This window comes from Crinia signifera, chromosome 3 (assembly GCF_055691185.1).
Source record: "Crinia signifera chromosome 3, ASM5569118v1, whole genome shotgun sequence".
NCBI lineage: Eukaryota > Metazoa > Chordata > Amphibia > Anura > Myobatrachidae > Crinia > Crinia signifera.
This window is the reverse complement of record NC_139219.1, coordinates 98,940,878-98,961,984: the sequence shown is the minus strand read 5'-3', so window position 1 is coordinate 98,961,984 and position 21,107 is coordinate 98,940,878. Positions and strand designations below refer to the sequence as shown.

Sequence of the window (21,107 nt, the reverse complement as noted above, 5' to 3'; positions counted from 1 at the left end):
TGAGCAACACTTTTACTCGGCCTTCCTATGGATAAATAGCCTGTGTTACCCTACAGCCTGGCCTTCCTATAGATAAGCAGCCTGAGTAACACTTTTACCCGGCCTTCCTACGGATAAGTAGCCTGAGAAACACTTTTACCCGGCCTTCCTATGGATAAGTAGCCTGAGTAAGACTTTTACCCGGCCTTACTATGGATAAATATCCTTAGTAACACTTTTTCGCCCGGCCTTCCTACGGATAAGTATCCTTGGTAACTCTTTTGCCAGGCCTTCCTACGGATAAGTAGCCTGAGTTACACTTTTAACCGGCCTTCCTATGGATAAATTGCCTGTTTTACCCGACAGCCTGGCCTTACTATGGATAACTAGCCTGAGTAACAGTTTTTCCCGGACTTCCTACAGGTACTGTAAGTAACCTGGGTAACACTTTTGCCCGGCCTTCCTACGGATAAGTAGCCTAGGTCACACTTTTACGCGGCCTTCATACGGATAAGTAGCCTAAATAACACTTTTACCCGGCCTTCCTATGGATAAATAGCCTGTGTTACCCAACATCCTGGCCTTCCTAGGGATACATAACCTGAGAAACACTTTACCCGACCTTCCTACAGATAAGTAGCCTGGGTAACAGTTTTGCCCGCCCTTCCTACGGATAAGTAGCCTGGGTCACACTTTAACCTGGCCTTCCTATGGATTAGTAGCCTGAGTAACACTTTTACTTGGCCTTCCTACAGAAAAGTAGCCTGAGTAACACTTTCACCTGGCCTTCCCATGGATAAATAGCCTGTGTTACCTGACAGCCTGGCCTTCCTAGGGGTACATAGCCTGAGAAACACATTTACCCGGCCTTCCTACAGATAAGTAGCCTGGGTAACACTTTTGCCCGTCCATCCTACGGATAAGTAGCTTGTGTAACACTTTTACCCGTCCTTCCTTCGGATAAGTATCCTTGGTAACACTTTTACCCGGCCTTCCTACGGATAAGTAGCCTGAGTAACACTTCTACCCGGCCTTCCTACGGATAAGTAGCCTGGGTAACACTTTTGCCCATCCTTCCTACGGATAAGTATACTTGGTAACACTTTTGCCCAGCCTTCCTACGGATAAGTAGCATGTGTTATAGTGTGTCCACACGGTTCGATATGGCTTCCGATGTTGACGATATCGTCAACATCGGAAGCCATATCGCATACATATCGCATACAGATTGTATGCATTGTAAGGGCTTCCTAGCCCGATGCGCGCTCCCGTTTAAGGACAGATCGGAGGGGAGATAGAGTGGGCAGCACACTCTATCTAGCACAAATCTTAAGCATATCGCATGCATCGTATGTGCCTTGCGATATGCTTAAGATGCGATGTGCTAGACGATTTCCAGGGCCCTGTCAGTCATCCTGGTGCCGCCCACTTCTATCCAGTCCCGGGCGGGAGAACACGCAGCAGCAGCATTTCCTGTGCGGATCTGGAGCCTGGAGCAGCAAGTCGGTAAGTACAAGCGTTAACCACTGGCCACCAATGTATGGGGAGCATTAACCCACTGACCACCAATGTCTGGGGACTCATTTTTAATAATACAGGTGGCGTTTTAACCACTGCACCTCCAATGATCTATATAGGTGCAGATTTAACCACTGCACCACCAATGAACTATATAGGTGCCGATTTAACCACTGCACCACCAATGATTATTTGCACATATACATGCATGTACTGTACACCAGCAATGACCATTTGCATATATACATGCATGTATATGTTCTAATGTACCCACTGGACACCACCAATGATCATTTGCATATATACATGCATGTACTGTATATGTGCTAATGTACCCCCTGTACAGCAATGATTATTAGCATATATACATGCATGTTTATGTGCTAATGTACCCCCTGTACAGCAATGCATATTAGCATATTTACATGCATGTATATGTGCTAATGTCCCCCCTGTACAGCAATGCATATTAGCATATTTACATGCATGTATATGTGCTAATGTACCCCCTGTACAGCAATGCATATTTGCATATTTACATGCATGTATATATGCAAATGGTCATTGCTGGTGTACAGTACATGCATTTTTTTGTTTGGTTGCAAAAATCTTTTGCAAGCGACATGGATACCTGCTGCACACTGCAAGCAAACGGGTGTGGCTCATCTATTACAATGCATTTAGGTAGACAGTCATTAGGTCGACCCCACTAGGTCGACTTGCAGGAAGGTCAACCTGACTTAAGGGCGTCATGAGAGAAGGTCGACATGGATGTAAGGTTGACATGAGGAAGGTCGACTGGTCATAAGGTCGACATGCAGTTTTTCACCCTTTTTTTAGCTGAATGTCAACAGAGTCGACATGGACACAGTTGGCAATGAGAATCGGACCCTCGCATTGCTCGCTTCGCTCGCCATAGCTTAAAAAACTTCCTCCATGCCCTAGTGCAGGGATCGCCAAGCCGTCACTTGCGAGCGACCGGTAGCTCTCCGGGTGTTATGCGGTAGCTCGGTTCCTCGCTCGGAGGTAGGAGGTCAGAAAGTGACTTCCTGCCGCTCCACGATTTTACGGCGTGAGGTGACTTCCCAACAGGAGATTACACGCCTTCACCCCCATGCCGTTGCCGCCACCACCTCCCATAGCTGGTAACTGTCAGTTTGCTGTTGTTTTTTTAAACTGTGCAGTGCGCATTTGCCTGTGACTCCCATCCGAATACTGCTTTCACTGCTGTATAATGGGCATCATGTGTGGGACATATGTATAATGGGCATCATGTGTGGGACATATGTTTAATGGAGCATCACGGTGTGTGACATATGTTTAATGGAGCATCATGATGTGTGGCATATGTATAATGGGCATCACGGTGTCTGGCATATGTATAATGGAGCATCACAGTGTGCTGCATATGTATAATGGGCATCACGGTGTGTGGTATATGTATAATGGAGCATCACGGTGTGCAGCATATGTATAATGGGCATCATGTGCGTGTGGCATATGTATAATGGGCATCACGGTGTGCGGCATATGTATAATGGGCATCACGGTGTCTGACATATGTATAATGGGCATCACGGTGTCTGGCATATGTATAATGGACATCACGGTGTCTGGCATATGTATAATGGGCATCACGATGTGTGGCATATGTATAATGGGCATCACGGTGTCTGGCATATGTATAATGGGCATCACAGTGTGTGTGTGCCATATGTATAATGAGCATCACGGTGTGTGACATGTTTAATGGAGCATCATGGTGTGCGGCATATGTATAATGGGCATCACAGTGTGTGTGCCATATGTATAATGGGCATCAGGGTGTGTGGCATATGTATAATGGAGCATCACGCTGTGGGACGTTTGCATAATGAAGCGTCACGTTGTGGGGCATATGTACTGTATAATGGGCATATGTATAATGGGCATCATGTGTGTGGGTTATGTATAATGGAGCATCACGGTGCGGGGCATATTTATAATGGGCATCACAGTGTGCGGCATAGGTATAATGGGCATCACGGACTGCACTATTGGGGTCATGTGTATCTGGCACTGCACTATTGGGGGCATATGTGTAGCACACCTCCATTTTCCATGGCCGCACCCCATGTGGCTACAGCTCTGACCATATTGGTAAAATGGGGGATGTAGATTGCAGGAGTTCCATGGTAGTAGGTGAACCCTCTAATTTTGGCAGCGTGCCTACGGCATGCACAGATGTCTCCTCTCCTCTGCCTCGTGTTGGGAGGTATGTTTGTGACATATTGGACATAGCAGTGTGTGGCATATTGTGTCTGGGGTTATTGCAGTGTGTGGCATAAGGTGTCAGGGGCATTACGGTGTGTGGCATAATGTGTAAAGGGCATTGTTTTGGATATTATGCAGATTTTTTTCCGTGTTTTAATTCTGTAGCTCTTTGGGCGGTTTATTTTGTCGCGAGTAGGTCCCGCCCCAAAAAAGGTTGGAGACCACTGCCCTAGTGGATATTAGGCCATGAAATACCGCCTGTCGGCACTTGTCACCTCCAAAAACAGTAAAAAAAACACCATGTCGACCATATGACCAGTCGACCGTCCTCATGTCGTCCTTACATCCATGTCGCCCTAACATCATGTCGACCTTCTCTCCTGGCGACCTTATGTCAGGATGACCTTCCTGCAAGTCGACCTAATGACTGGCTACCTAAATGCTTTCTAATAGATGACCGTTTCCCAAACAAACCGGCCCCTATTTATTGGAAATTTACTAAATGCATTATTTATTTATTTACAGTGTCTTATATAGTGCGGCCTTGTGTTTGTCTGTGACCTGACACTCAACCAGCCACGGCGTCTTCACTCGAGGCCCAGGTGGCAAACGAAGTTGGTGTGTGGTGCGTGGTGCTTGTGTGCGGAGCGTCTCTGTGTTGGTAAGTATTCGCTCCCCACTGGCCACCAATGCATGCATTTGTTCCCCACTGAATACCAATGTATGTATTAGCTCCCCAGTGACCACCAATGTATGTATTTTCAACCCACTGACCACCAATGTATAGCAGGGGTAGAAATACAGTGGATAACTAGGAGGAGGCCCAATTCAGTCTTGTGCACCACATATCGCTGACCAATTTCATGATTATTTATTTGTTCACAGACGAATACTCCTGATCCGAGAACCAGGACGTCAGGATACCCTAGTTTGCATAGTGGGCAGAGGAGGTGTCCTGAACCAGGTGCGACGGTGCTAGCAAAACACACCTGAGCAAGCGCTGCTGTGGTTGCACAGAAGAGCAGGAAGCAGAGACTCACTGCAGCTGGGGTAAGTCATTGTGGTTTTGGAACCTGCACCCCTGCATAAGCACAATAACTTTCTCTCTATCTCTCTCTCCCCTCTGTCCCTTTCTCTGTATCAATGTTTTTCTCCTTTTTTCTCTCTTTCACTCTCTCTCTCTCTCCGCCTCTCCCTGTATCTCCCCTGTTTTTTTTTTCTCCCCCTTCTCTCTCTCCCCTCTCTTTTGTTCTTCCACTGTCTTGCTCTTTCCTACTGTCTTGCTCTGTCTCTCTCTCCCTGTCTCTCCCCCTGTCTCTGTCTCTACCCCTGTCTCTGTGTGTACCCCTGTCTCTGTCTCTCCCCTAGGGCTGCATTTTTCAAATAATATTTGTTGGAAATGCCCCGAAACCACCCATTTTCGGGGGTAAACTGCAAATATCATGTATCACCCCAATGTTTCACCGGGAACTCTCCGATCCCTGCTGCGATCCCCCCCTGCAGCTCCTCTGGCCGCATCCCCCATAGGTTTATATGGGGGATGCCAACCTGGCCGATGTATCAACATTGGGGAGCCTGGCTTTGCACCCCTGAGCTATCGCCATTCTGGGATGGTGATAGGCCATTGCAGGCAATGGCTACATATCGCATTACCCGTGCAGGGCAGTACGGTGAGAGGGGTTGGCGGGGGACAGCACATAACTGCGCATGCGCTGACACCCCCCCCCTGCTTCTGGGTTAGGGATTTGCAGGTCCCTGCAGTCCCATGGATGATACATCCCGGTGATAGGATCGCATTTTAAAATACGATCCTTGCCAGCAGCCTGGCCTGCCATCTGACTGAGACGCGCATGCGTCTTACGCGAACGCGCGTCTCAGTCTCCGTGGGCGGGCCAACGGGAACCCTGTCCGTCTCCGCCTCAGGGAGACCGACAGGGTTAGGGGGGGTGCGGGCAGGTGGCGGGGACCCCGGCTGACCTGGGGAAGCGCCTGGAAGCAACGTACTTTAGGGGACGCGCGCGCGTCCCCTTCTCGTTATAGATATGGGGCTGGCGGGGGATGGCGGCTGGCGTCGCCATTCCCATCCCCTGCCAAGATGAGACCTGCCCCATCTGTATGTAACCTTAGCCACATGGCTGTGTGTTTTCCCTGCCACACATGTACAAAGGTAGCAGGGCATGCATTTTGAAACGTTGCCTTGTTACGCTATACCTTTTTGTTATACAAAAATGCAATCGTTTGAAAGGATGTGTATTTATCGTAATATTTTTATGTTTTCCAGAGCTATTTGTCGATCAGATTTGAAAAATAATGGCATCAACATCCTCACGTGTAGCAGCCATTGGTAATTTTTGATGAAGTCTAACATTTTAATTTTTAAAAATGAATGTGTTTTGAAAATTGTATTATGCTTCCTGTCTTTTGCCTTTAATGTACACATGTTTTTCGATGCATTTGTGCACAATGGGGGTTATTCTGTTGGATTTGCAAGGCCGCCAATTCGCAGCCTTGCAAGACCAACAAACCCCAGCCTGTCTGACCACCTGTCTCCCCCTCGCATGACACAGCCTGCAAATGTTGCTGGGTGTTGCATGTTGATGCATTTATTTATTTCTGCATTTTGTAACATTCAGCAGCTCTTAAACATGTCTATTTTCAAACTTGCCCCACTTGCTGGGGCCGATGTTTATGTGGTACTGCAGAAGAACATTGGGCGGTATTCAATGTGAATACCGGCGACGTGCAGCGAAACCTGTTTAGGATTCGCTGCACATTCGCCACCGCTCGATGTGTTCCGTAGACTCGCCGGCACTGGTATTCAACGAGTCAGGGGCTCGCTGCCCCCGACCGGCGAATTTGAGCTCCTGCGGCGGATGCCGCAGGGAGCCTGAGGACGGTGGCAGGCAGGGAGATGGAAGTCTCCCTACCTGCCCCAGAACGTTTGTGGGGGAGAGGTGGGCTTCCCGGGTGCCAGGCAGCACTGGCTGCCCCCCGTGGGTGCCAGCGGGGGACCGGGTTTATTCACTACACCCGATCATGAATATGTAATGATCGGGTGGAGTGAATATATGAATATCTAATGAGCGGCTCGGCTCCGGCCCCCTGCTGGCTGGTCTGTGTTAAAAAAAGATATATATATATATATTTTTTTAACAATTAAATATCTATTCATGTGCTTACAGCACATGAATAAAAATAGCATGCCCCTCCTCAGAATAAAAGTCCAGTTTTTTTGACACGAATTGTAAAACAAGTGTCTGTGGAGCAATTCAGCGCAATTGATTAAGTGGGGTGCAGCTAATCAAACAATAGAAGGTACACCACCTTCAAAGGTACAGATTCAAAGAACAAATTTGTTTGAATGATAGCGCAACCCCCTTAAAAAGATGTGATGGACACAATAAACATTTAGAGATTTATTGTGTCAAAAATGTGACAGAATAGTAAGCGAAAAAAGCACATATAACAATAATTACAAATGGTCCAAGGGCAGCTTTCAGTTTTCTTAAAGGTTACACCAGGCAAATAAATGAAGACTCTCTCTCACCATGAAATGAGGTTGCGGTGGGCTATACTCCCATGTGAAGTCCTGCGGCCACACCACAGATGGCTTACTGTAGAAAAGTCCACAGGTAAAGTGCTGGTGCGTCATTAAAAAGTGTCTGGTCGTTTTTAAAGTGCAAGGTGGCAGTGCAATGTGATGGGCAGTCTGTATCCAGAAAAGCAGCTTTTCTGGATACAGACTGCCCATCACATTGCACTGCCACCTTGCACTTTAAAAACGACCAGACACTTTTTATTGACGCACCAGCACTTTACCTGTGGACTTTTCTACAGTAAGCCATCTGCGGTGTGGCCGCAGGACTTCACATGGGAGTATAGCCCACCGCAACCTCATTTCATGGTGAGAGAGAGTCTTCATTTATTTGCCTGGTGTAACCTTTAAGAAAACTGAAAGCTGCCCTTGGACCATTTGTAATTATTGTTCTATGTGCTTTTTTCGCTTACTATTCTGTCACATTTTTGACACAATAAATCTCTAAATGTTTATTGTGTCCATCACATTTTTTTAAGGGGGTTGCGCTATCATCCAAACAAATTTGTTCTTTGAACCAATTGTAAAACACCAAACACTTTATTTAAAAAGTTCATACTCCACTTCACCATAAAAAGATAGCGATTGCTACTCTCTGAATCATGGCGAAAAAAACCTTGAAATGTATTTGCCATCTGGTCATTGAATAGGGTGATTCAACGTTTTTGTCAGAACTTCGCCTTACAGCACAAAATCGCCATAAAAACCTGGCGAATCAGCCTCATTGAATGCCGCCCATTGTGTTTTGGCCATTACTGGTGGCGTTTTGATTACATCTGGCACTGCTGGTGCCTTTGTGATTGACTTAAAAATGTATGCAGCAATTGAAACCCTGCACCTTTGATAGCTCCACTCACATTGGCGACCACTTCTGCCCCGTCTACACTTCCAGAACTAATTTTGCTTAAATAATAGCTCTTGATCTGTAGGATGGGTACTTATGTATTATCTGGACTCCCATGTTAAATGCACCCCATTTTTTCAGAGCCCTACTATCCAAACACGCATGGTGTTGATTTTATATAGTGTGGTGAGCGCTGCAAGCCACCGTGGCCGAAGCGTGGTGAGCGCAGCGAGCCCCGCGAGGGGACGCGGTATCCTAAGAAAAACGGGAGTCCAGATATTACATAAGTACCGTAGGATGTTTTAATTCAGCAACAACTGTACAGGCAAATGTTCTTCTTTAATTTATACATGTTATAAAAAGGAATTACTGTGTAGTATTTTATATGTATTTTAAAGATGTAATTCTTCATTTCAATTAACAAATATGTCTTCATTTTTACTTACAGATAGTGGTGCTGATGACCACAGCGCATACTGGACTGGATTTATTAACTTGTATAGGAGCCACGAATGTCTGTGGCGTGTCCGAAGCAAGGACTATTCAAACAATGTCAAGCGGAGCATTGCTTATGAGGACCTTGTCAACTACTGTAAGGAGACAAACAGCGATGCATCAGTGAAATTGGTCAAGAAGAAAATCTCCAACATGCGAACAGTGTTCCTCAAGGAGTACAAGAAGCATTTGGAATCGATGCAATCAGGTGCCGGGGCGGATGAGGTCTACAACCCGTCGTTGTGGTATTATGACCTCCTTAAATTCACTGTAGAACAGCCGGCGAAGACAACATCCGTGAGCAGTGCTAGAGCAGTGTCTCCTCCACAGCCTTCACCTGCCAGTGTGGAGGTTGAAGAGACAAGGAGTCCTGATCTAGTGAGTATATTTAATTTTGACAAAAAAAAAAATTCTAGCGTGCAATATATTTCATTGTTTTCTTTTTTTCACAGGCATTGTGTCCGGAGCTGGGCGAGGATTTGACATCTTCCGTGCACCGGGATCCCCAACAGGATACAGCGGACGTGGAGGAGCCATGCCCTACTCCTCTTCTTAGAAGGAGGAAGGCCCCCAAGAAGTCCGCCCCGGTGCAGCCCAGCCATGAACAATTTTTTTATGCGGGCTGATGCATTTCTTAGTTCCCAGTCGAATCCGGATGCGGTGTACGGGCAATACATTGGCACCGAGGTTAAAAGCTTGGATGAGGATCAAAAGCGGCTTTTTAAAAAATTGGTGGCGGATGCACTGCACTATGCGACGGGCAAGAAATTGACCGAAACATGTGCAGTGCTTCCGTCAACCACCCCTCATCCAGCAGTTATGCCTCAACCCACATTTCACCATCCCCGACCCTACTTGTATGCGCCGGGAAGTCATCAGCCTTCCCATACTTATGCGCCGGGTGCCCACATGTCCAATCCCCCCATGCAAGCTAGTTCATCCGGTGGGGCATTTTCAAAGCTCCTGGAGTCCGAAATGACTCCACAGGATGAATATAGGTTGCAAAATATGTAGCTCTAAATTTTACGTCGGTCTAAAAAGTTTGTTTATTTTATGTTTAAAAAATTGTTCATGTGGTTGTCTTTGTTAGCTGTTCTATTGTGAATTTGAGGTGGTCTACGGTCCCACACGTTCGGGTTGTAGACCATATTCCACCTGGCCACCTGTTGCATCGATTTCAATGCATTCTTGTACTTCTTGACAGAATGCTGGTTGCATGTTGGAGATTTATTATTGTACCGTTATCACTGATGCATTGACTTTTTGTCTCCTTACACTCTTGTTGACAAGGTTCACATATGCATTGTTCTGCTTGACATTGTATATGGTTTTAATCCTTGCTTCGGACACATTTGTGGCTCCTATATGACTTGTGAATCCAGTCCAGTATGCCACATATTAATGTCATATTTGATATTTATTTTTTGTATCTAAAGTAAAAATTTAAATTTAACATACTTGTGTTGTGTTTTCATTAATGTTTAGTTATTGTTTTCTCAAAGATTAATGTTATGTTTGTAACAATGCTTTCACAGGTACAGTATTGCTGTGTACACACGGTGCAATATGATTGCTAGCGATATATTGCTAGCAATATATTGGCAGCAATCATATTGCTCAGTGTTTCCTTTTCATCAGCGATGAAAAGGAGACACTGCTACGGGACGGAGGGGGAGTGCAGCAGCAGCAGACGCTGCTGCTGTCACTTTGAAGGGAGGAAGGAGGGAGCAGCGGCACAGGGCTGGGGAGATCAATGCTGATCTCCCCGGCGCTGACCTCCGTGAAGGGAGGAGGGAGGGAGCAGCGGCACTGGGCTGCGCTGACCTCCCGGCACAGTGATTGCCGGGGAAAGCCGCTGGTCGCAGGAGCATGCTCCAGCGACCAGCAACCAGCAGGGAGTGCACACGGGAGCGCGCAGCTGGCGATTTATCACTGGCAATATGGTCGCTCAGCGACCATATTCCCAGCGATTTCACCTAATATTGCTCCCGTGTGTACACACCATATGTTATATGGTGGCTGTCATGCAATTTGAAAGGGACTGCAGTACAATTTGATTTCAAACTTCCAAAATTTAAAAATTTTGGAAATGGTGAAATCACTCTGGACCTTTCAGAATGTACTTGTTAACCTTTTCATACAGCAGAAATCATGGTAATAAGTGCATTTTGAAACGGACATTTCTAAGTTATGTAGAAGTGATTCCATAGCATTTGAGAGGTAATAGAAGACACTTTACAAATACATTCATTTCATGGTGTGACATCATTACTGATCATTTGGAGGTCTGCTTAATGCAACTTTTGTAACGTAGGGTGAGATTTTATAGGATGAGAGATTCAGAAAGAGAGATTTGGTGAGAAATCTCTTTTTTTTTTTTTTTTTAAAGCGGCAATCTCAAATTCAAACTGGTTTATCAGTGTAAATAGTTCCCGCTTTCAAAAAACTGGAGTTTTCTCACTACATCTCTCACTTTCTGAATCTCTCATACTATTAAATCTCACCCTTAATGTAATTTTCAACCCTGCATAGACTCTCAACTTAAGGAGCCCACACACGCACCGATCCCGGCGTGCGTTGTGGTCGTAACTAGCACACATAGCATCGCATCGTTTTCCTTGTGCATACGATGTGCATGCGATGCTCGAAAAAGCTAGTACAAAAAGTATGTGCAGCACATACTTTTTGTACTTTACGATGAGGTGCAGCGGGAGCGTGCACCCCATCGTACAGCATTGCACCGCCGGCAACAGTGCGTGTGTGGGCACCTTAAGTTCTATTATTGTACTGGTCCCAGATCTCCCAAACTGCAGAACCATTTAAACACGAGTAAATTCCTATCCCTTTTCTATAACTTCCTTGCATCAGTGAACCCATTATGTCCCTTTTCCATGAAGCACACATTTTTTTGGGAAAAACATTTTTTATTTATCAAACATTTTGAGGTTATAGTTTGAATACAATTGTTTTGGTTTTGAAATATTATATGAAATCACATTTAAAAAAAAAATCTTGAATAATGTTGAACTTTCATTATCCGTCGATTATTGAAGGTGTTCCTACAAGAAAAAAATAAAGTTGGAATTGGCAATTACATATTATCTTGAAACCAATGGTACATCCAAAAATAAATTTAAAAAAAATGTACTACAGTATATATTGATACAGATATTTATTGAAAAAATTTCATTGAAGTAATATCAGAGGAAGTGTACTTTACTGGGTTAAAAAAAAACCACAATTATTACTATGCTCTATGTCAGTAAGGGTTATCATTGTCAATTCTGATGTTATCGAACTACACATACCAGCATTCAGTGCAACAGTTAATCCATTTCCCCATGCTACAAAGGATGCAGGGCATGCTGGAGTGTGTAGTAAAACAACATGTTGGGTGTCCCCTTTAAACATAACCAATCTGCAGATCAATTACACTTATAGATTGACACAGTAATATAAATTTTAGCTGAAACTATGGTTTTAACATTTGTTTAGCCTAATGGAACATACTTTAAATTTATGCTTTTCTGCTTACTAAATGACAAAATTGACCACTTGGGATTGGGGAGAATCCTTAAAAATACATTGAAATATTTTAGTTTTAAATAAATATACATAGTTTAAATAAGTTTTTTACTTACTTTTCTTAGTTTTTTTCCTTTGTTGTTTAATGTGAGTGGCTACCTGTACATGTTACGATTAGGATTGGTTGCAGATCTTATCTATGTAAAATATTGCAAAAAAAGTGCTAAGACAGAAAATTTATCAATTAAAATTTTATTGTTCTAGAAAAAAAAAACAGTAGGATCAGTTGTTGGCCCTAATAAATGTAATTGGCATTAACAATGGAGCTGTCATCATTTCCTACTATTAGTACATGCACGTGCATGTAAGCCCAAACAAGTACGCAACACTCCTTCACAAAACATTGATGTTAAACTGTTAAACAACAAACAATGAAATAAGAGTAAAAACCGTGTCTGATGGCTTGATCTGTTGTTGGTTGTCCAAACGCAGTCCACTGGGTAAGCATCCGGGTCTCCGTGATCTCCATCCAGTTCAGCACGAAGATGCAATGTCCTGGTATCCCATCAGCAATCCAGCTCATCAATGAACATTCCTGCCATGGTTTGCTCCTACATTGTCCAGTAATGTTCTAGAGTCCACCCTGACCATCAAAGTTTATTCTAAATACATGCTGCAAAGTTAGTTGTCAATGGTTGACCAAACGCAGTCCACTGGGTAACACAAAGATGCAATGTCCATAGATACAAATAAGGAACCCATTAGCAAGTTTATGTTTGGGCTGTTTGGGCTCATTACCATATGTTTATACCCCGCGTTTCATGGGCGTTCCCATGAAAACGCTGGGCGTACGTATGGTAATGCGCCCGTGAGGCATGTGTAGGGGGCGGACATATGACATTGCCGGATGTCAGCTGCCGGCCCAGATCCCTGCTTTTGCGCGGAGAAATGGCCGTGTGGTCTGAGGTTGCGGGAGCTGGCGGACCACTCGGTCCTGCATTCGATGGTCTGCGACCATCAAATGATGGGGGAGGTTCCAAGAGATGGAGGAGGTGTATCTGTGAGAAATCCACTCGTGCTCCGTACGGTCAGCGGCTTACCGCATTCGGACGGAGTGAGCGATCCATACAAAAGGTGGGGTTTAGGACGCACGGTCCTGCCCACATATTCGCCTCCGTCCGCACCGACCAGAATAAGGCGCATAGTGTGCCAAGCTCAGTGCAGTACATAGCCTGCAGCATGGCGAGTGCAGTGAGCCATGCAAGAAGACGAGATTACAAACATAGACACGTTAACAACATTGAAAACTCATGTCAACCTTTCACCCATGTTGACATTTTACATGCAACCATTACTGGTCCACCACATGAAAGTCTATCATGAGTCAATCTATGTTTAATACCCTAAATCCCTGCTTTCATTGAATGCATATGCATAGTAGCAGGGCCGAAACTAGGTGTTTCGGCACCCGGGTCGGCAGTCACTTGGTGGCCCCCCAAAATAAAATTAAAAACCCACCAAATTACTGCCTTGGGGACAGGCAGCGGGGGTCCGGGGACTGCAGAAGGTTAACTCCGGCTCCTACTAGCGCTGCCAGGCGGTGGGTGGGAAGCAGGTTTTGAAAAGACTTGCCGGACGCTGATTGGCTGAATTCAGCCAATCAGCGTCCGGCAAGTCTTTTCAAAAACATCAGCGCTTCCCGCCGCCAGGCAAATAGCGAGCGACTGTGTATGTGAAAGCTGCCGCTACACCAGTCCCTGGACCCCCGCTGCCAACATACCTGTGTGCAGCCAGCGGGGGTCTCACTCCATCTCCCAGCGCTATCTGCCTGGCGGCAGGAAGCGCTGATGACTTTGAAAAGACTTGCCGGACGCTGATTGGCTGAATTCAGCCAATCAGTGTCCGGCAAGTCTTTTCAAAACCTGCTTCCCGCCCACCGCCCGGCAGCGCTAGTAGGAGCCGGAGTTAACCCACCAGTCCCCGGACCCCCGCTGCCCGTCCCCGGGACCCCGGTAGGAGCCAGCGTTAACCCACCAGTCCCTGGACTACCGCTAAAATTTGTCACAAAAAATAAATCGAGCAAAATGGGCTGACATGCAGACTAGCAGAGTTCAAATGCAGAATCCCTGCATTGATTAATGCTTTTATTTAGCAAGGAATAGACACACCCCCTCTCCCTCCCTTTTTTCAAATATACAGATAAGTCAAAATCTTAAGCAAATCTTTAGGCACATAGGAAATCGCATAGTAAATCAAATAGGAAATCGCATAGCAAATTGTATGGTAAAAAGTCAAAATCTTAAGCATATCTTAAGGCATAGCTTAAGGAGTAGAGAAAAAAAAAAAAGGGAAAAGTAAAAATCGGACAAAACATCGAATCGTACATCGGATCGCACAGAACATCGAACCGTGTGTACACACTATAACACTTTTGCTCGGCCTTCCTACGGATAGGTAGCAGGGGTAATACTTTTGCACTAACATCCTTCGGATAAGTAGCTTGGGTAACACTTTTCCCAGCTTCCTACGAATAAATAGCCTGGGTAAGACTTTTGCCCGGCCTTCCTACGGATAAGTAGCCTGGGTAACACTTTTGCCCATCCTTCCTACGGATAACTTTCCTTGGTAACACTTTTGCCCGGCCTTCCTACGGATAAGTAGCCTGAGAAACACTTTTACCCGGCATTCCTATGGATAAGTAGCCTGAGTAAGACTTTTACCCAGCCTTACTATGGATAAATATCCTTAGTAACACTTTTTCACCCGGCCTTCCTACGGATAAGTATCCTTGATAACTCTTTTGCCAGGCCTTCCTACGGATAAGTAGCCTGAGTTACACTTTTAACGGGCCTTCCTATGGATAAATTGCCTGTTTTACCCGACAGCCTGGCCTTCAAATGGATAAGTAGCCTGAGTAACAGTTTTGCCCGGACTTCCAACAGGTACTGTAAGTAACCTGGGTAACACTTTTGCCTGGCCTTCCTTCGGATAAGTAGCCTGGGTCACACTTTTACGCGGCCTTCATACGGATAAGTAGCCTAAATAACACTTTTACCCGGCCTTCCTATGGATAAATAGCCTGTGTTACCCAACAGCCTGGCCTTCCTAGGGATACATAGCCTGAGAAACACTTTACCCGGCCTTCCTACAGATAAGTAGCCTGGGTAACAGTTTTGCCCGGCCTTCCTACGGATAAGTAGCCTGGGTCACACTTTAACCTGGCCTTCTTATGGATTAGTAGCCTGAGTAACACTTTTAACTGGCCTTCCTACAGCAAAGTAGCCTGAGTAACACTTTCACCCGGCCTTCCTATGGATAAATAGCATGTGTTACCTGACAGCCTGGCCTTCCTAGGGGTACATAGCCTGAGAAACACATTTACCCGGCCTTCCTACAGATAAGTAGCCTGGGTAACACTTTTGCCCGTCCTTCCTACGGATAAGTAGCTTGTGTAACACTTTTACCCGTCCTTCCTACGGATAAGTATCCTTGGTAACACTTTTACCCGGCCTTCCTACGGATAAGTAGCCTGAGTAAGACTTCTACCCAGCCTTCCTACGGATAAGTAGCCTGGGTAACACTTTTGCCCATCCTTCCTACGGATAAGTATCCTTGGTAACACTTTTGCCCAGCCTTCCTACGGATAAGTAGCATGGGTAACACTTTTGCCCGCCCTTCCTACGGATAGGTAGCCGGGGTAATACTTTTGCCCTACCATCCTTCGGATAAGTAGCTTGGGTAACACTTTTCCCAGCCTTCCTACGAATAAATAGCCTGGGTAAGACTTTTGCCCAGCCTTCCTACGGATAAGTAGCCTGGGTAACACTCTTGCCCATCCTTCCTACGGATAACTTTCCTTGGTAACACTTTTGCCCGGCCTTCCTACGGATAAGTAACCTGGGCATTACTTTTGCCCGGCCTTCCTACGGATAAGTAGCTTGACTAACACTTTTACCCGGCCTTACTTTGGATAAATAGCCTGTGTTACCCGACAGCCTGGCCTTCCTACGGATAAGTAGCCTGAATAACACTTTTAACCGGCCTTTCTACGGATAAGTAGCCTGAGTAACACTTTTGCCCAGCCTTCCTACAGATAAGTAGCCGGGGTAACACTTTTGCCCAGCCTTCGTACGGATAAGTAGCATGGGTAACACTTTTCCCAGCCTTCCTATGGATAAATAGCCTGGGTAAGAATTTTGCTCAGCCTTCCTATGGATAAGTAGCCTGGGTAACACTTTTTCCAGTCCTTCCTACGGATAAGTATCCTTGGTAACACCGTTGCCTGGCCTTCCTACAGATAAGTAGCCGGGGTAATACTTTTGCCCTGCCTTCCTACGGATAAGTAGCATGGGTAACACTTTTCCCAGCCTTCCTAAGGATAAATAGCCTGGGTAAGACTTTTGCTCGGCCTTCCTACGGATAAGTAGCCTAGGTAACACTTTTGCACGTCCTTCCTACGGATAAGTAGCCTGGGAAACGCTTTTGCCCGGCCTTCCTACGGATAAGTAGCCTGGGAAATACTTTTGCCCGGCCTTCCTACAGATAAGTTGCCTGGGTAACACCTTTGCCCGGCCTTGCTATGGATAAGTAGCCTGCATAATACTTTTACCCGGCCTTCCTACAGATAAGTAGCCTGGGTAACACCGTTGCCCGGCCTTTCTAAGGATAAATATCCTGGGTAACACTTTTCCCCAGCCTTCCTACGAATAAGTAGCCTGGGTAACACTTTTGCCCTGCCTTCCTTTGGATAAGTAGCATGGGTAACACTTTTCCCAGCCTTCCAATGGATAAATAGCCTGGGTAAGACTTTTGCTCGGCCTTCCTACGGATAAGTAGCCTGGGCAACACTTTTGCACGTCCTTTCTACAGATAAGTAGCCTGGAAAACACTTTTGCCCAGCCTTCCTACGGATAAGTAGCCTGGGAAATACTTTTGCCCGGCTTTCCTACAAATAAGTTGCCTGGGTAACATCTTTGCCCGGCCATGCTATGGATAAGTAGCCTGCATAATACTTTTACCCGGCCTTCCTACGGACAAGTAGCCTGGGTAACACCGTTGCCCGACATTCCTATGGATAAATAGCATGGGTAACACTTTTGCCCAGCCTTCCTACGGATAAGTAGCCTGGGTTACACTTTTCCCTGCCTTCCTTTGGATAAGTAGCATGGGTAACACTTTTCCCTGCCTTCCAATGGATACATATCCTGGGTAAGACTTTTGCTCAGCCTTCCTATGGATAATTAGCCTTGGTAACACTTTTGACCGGCCTTCCTACGGATAAGTAGCCGGGGTAATACTTTTGCCCTACCATCCTACGGATAAGTAGCTTGGGTAACACTTTTCTCAGCCTTCCTATGAATAAATAGCCTGGGTAAGACTTTTGCCCGGCCTTCCTACGGATAAGTAGCCTGGGTAACACTTTTGCCCGTCCTTCCTACGGATAACTTTCCTTGGTAACACTTTTGCCCGGCCTTCCTACAAATAAGTAACCTGGGCAATACTTTTGCCCGGCCTTCCTACGGATAAGTAGCTTGACTAACACTTTTACCCGGCCTTCCTTTGGATAAATAGCCTGTGTTACCCGACAGCCTGGCCTTCCTATGGATAAGTAGCCTGAATAACACTTTTACCAAGCCTTTCTATGGATAAGTAGCCTGAGTAACACAACTTTGCCCAGCCTTCTACGGATAAGTTGCCGGTGTAAAAATTTTGCCCAGCCTTCCTACGGATAAGTAGCATGGGTAACACTTTTCCCAGCCTTCCTATGGATAAATAGCCTGGGTAAGACTTTTGCTCGGCCTTCCTACGGATAAGTAGTCTGGGTAACACTTTTTCCAGTCCTTCCTACGGATAAGTATCCTTGGTGACAACGTTGCCCGGCCTTCCTACGGATAAGTAGCCGGGGTAATTCATTTGCCCTGCCTTCCTACGGATAAGTAGCATGGGTAACATTTTTCCCAGCCTTCCTATGTATAAATAGCCTGGGTAAGACTTTTGCCTGGCCTTCCTACGTATAAGTAGCCTGGGTAACACCTTTGCCCAGCCTTGCTATGGATAAGTAGGCTGCATAATACTTTTACCCGGCCTTAGTACGGATAAGTAGCCTGGGTAACACCGTTGCCCAGCCTTCCTATGGATAAATAGCCTGGGTAACACTTTTGCCCAGCCTTCCTACGGATAAGTAGCCGGGGTAACACTTTTGCCCTGCCTTCCTACGGATAAGTAGCATGGGTAACACTTTTCCCAGCCTTCCAATGGATAAATAGCCTGGGTAAGACTTTTGCTCGGCCTTCCTACGGATAAGTAGCCTGGGCAACACTTTTGCACGTCCTTCCTACAGATAAGTAGCCTGGAAAACACTTTTGCCCAGCCTTCCTACGGATAAGTAGCCTGGGAAATACTTTTGCCCGGCTTTCCTACAAATAAGTTGCCTGGGTAACATCTTTGCCCGGCCATGCTATGGATAAGTAGCCTGCATAATACTTTTACCCGGCCTTCCTACGGACAAGTAGCCTGGGTAACACCGTTGCCCGACCTTCCTATGGATAAATAGCATGGGTAACACTTTTGCCCAGCCTTCCTACGGATAAGTAGCCTGGGTTACACTTTTCCCTGCCTTCCTTTGGATAAGTAGCATGGGTAACACTTTTCCCTGCCTTCCAATGGATACATATCCTGGGTAAGACTTTTGCTCAGCCTTCCTATGGATAATTAGCCTTGGTAACACTTTTGACCGGCCTTCCTACGGATAAGTAGCCGGGGTAATACTTTTGCCCTACCATCCTACGGATAAGTAGCTTGGGTAACACTTTTCTCAGCCTTCCTATGAATAAATAGCCTGGGTAAGACTTTTGCCCGGCCTTCCTACGGATAAGTAGCCTGGGTAACACTTTTGCCCGTCCTTCCTACGGATAACTTTCCTTGGTAACACTTTTGCCCGGCCTTCCTACAAATAAGTAACCTGGGCAATACTTTTGCCTGGCCTTCCTACGGATAAGTAGCTTGACTAACACTTTTACCCGGCCTTCCTTTGGATAAATAGCCTGTGTTACCCGACAGCCTGGCCTTCCTATGGATAAGTAGCCTGAATAACACTTTTACCAAGCCTTTCTATAGATAAGTAGCCTGAGTAACACAACTTTGCCCAGCCTTCTACGGATAAGTTGCCGGTGTAAAAATTTTGCCCAGCCTTCCTACGGATAAGTAGCATGGGTAACACTTTTCCCAGCCTTCCTATGGATAAATAGCCTGGGTAAGACTTTTGCTCGGCCTTCCTACGGATAAGTAGCCTGGGTAACACTTTTTCCAGTCCTTCCTACGGATAAGTATCCTTGGTGACAACGTTGCCCGGCCTTCCTACGGATAAGTAGCCGGGGTAATTCATTTGCCCTGCCTTCCTACGGATAAGTAGCATGGGTAACATTTTTCCCAGCCTTCCTATGTATAAATAGCCTGGGTAAGACTTTTGCCTGGCCTTCCTACGTATAAGTAGCCTGGGTAACACCTTTGCCCAGCCTTGCTATGGATAAGTAGGCTGTATAATACTTTTACCCGGCCTTAGTACGGATAAGTAGCCTGGGTAACACCGTTGCCCAGCCTTCCTATGGATAAATAGCCTGGGTAACACTTTTGCCCAGCCTTCCTACGGATAAGTAGCCGGGGTAACACTTTTGCCCTGCCTTCCTACGGATAAGTAGCATGGGTAACACTTTTCCCAGCCTTCCAATGGATTAATATCCTGGGTAAGACTTTTGCTCGGCCTTACTACGGAAAAGTAGCCTGGGTAACACTTTTGTCCGTCCTTCCTACGGATAAGTAGCCTGGGTAACACTTTTGCCTGTCCTTCCTACGGAATAGTATCCTTAGTAACACTTTTACCCGGCCTTCTTACGGACAAGTAGCCTGACTAACACATTTACCCGGCCTTCCTTTGGATAAATAGCCTCTCTTTCCCGACAGCATGGCCTTCCTACGGATAAGTAGACTGAGTAACATTTTTACCCGGCCTTTCTACTTATAAGTCGCCTGAGTAACACTTTTACATGGCCTTCCTATGGATTAATCGTCTGTGTTACCCGACAGCCTGGGATTCCTACAGATAAGTAGCCTGAGTAAAACTTTTGCTCGGCCTTCCTATAGATAAGTAGCCTGAGTAACACTTTTGCCCGTCCTTCCTACGGATAAGTAGCCTGGGTAACACTTTTGCCTTTCCTTCCTACGGAAAAGTATCCTTGGTAACACTTTTACCCGGCCTTCTTACGGACAAGTAGCCTGGGTAACACTTTTGCCAGGCCTCCCTATGGATAATTAGCCTGAGAAACACTTTTACCTGGCCTTCCTACGGATAAGTAGCCTGAGTAACACTTTTACCCGGCCTTCCTATGGATAAGTAGCCTGAGTAACACTTTTACCCGGCCTTCCAATGGATAAGTAGCCTGAGTAAGACTTTTACCCGGCCTTACTATGGATAAGTATCCTTAGTAACACTTTTTCGCCCGGCCTTCCTACGGATAAGTATCTTTGGTAACTCTTTTACCCGGCCTTCCTACGGATAAGTAGCCTGAGTAACACTTTTACCCGGCCTTCCTATGGATAAATTGCCTGTTTTACCCGACAGCCTGGACTACCTATGGATAAGTAGCCTGAGTAACAGTTTTGCCCGGACTTCCTAAAGGTACTGTAAGTAGCCTGGGTAACACTTTTGCCCGGCCTTCCTACGGATAAGTAGTACGGGTCACACTTTTACGCGGCCTTCATACGGATAAGTAGCCTAAATAACACTTTTACCCGGCCTTCATATGGATAAATAGCCTGTGTTACCCAACAGCCTGGCCTTCCTAGGGATACATAGCCTGAGAAACACTTTACCCGGCCTTCCTACAGATAAGTAGCCTGGGT

The 21,107-nt window shown here is 45.9% G+C and overlaps 1 protein-coding gene across 1 annotated transcript; it reads left to right on the top strand.

Moving 5' to 3' along the window:
• The first annotated feature begins 8,248 nt into the window (after window positions 1–8,248).
• Window positions 8,249–9,310, top strand: LOC146062893 (uncharacterized). Its single transcript, XM_083174900.1, has 2 exons — window positions 8,249–9,062; window positions 9,137–9,310. The coding sequence occupies exons 1-2, from the start codon at window positions 8,616–8,618 to the stop codon at window positions 9,308–9,310; spliced, it is 621 nt and encodes a 206-aa protein (XP_083031026.1). The 5' UTR covers window positions 8,249–8,615.
• The last annotated feature ends 11,797 nt before the right edge of the window (window positions 9,311–21,107 follow it).

Bases quoted from the DNA above. Each gene is read 5' to 3' on its own strand.
- LOC146062893 (XM_083174900.1), top strand. From the start codon at position 8,616: ATGTCTTCATTTTTACTTACAGATAGTGGTGCTGATGACCACAGCGCA. The intron at 9,063-9,136 runs GTGAGTATATTT...TTTTTTTCACAG, and splicing joins AGACAAGGAGTCCTGATCTA to GCATTGTGTCCGGAGCTGGG.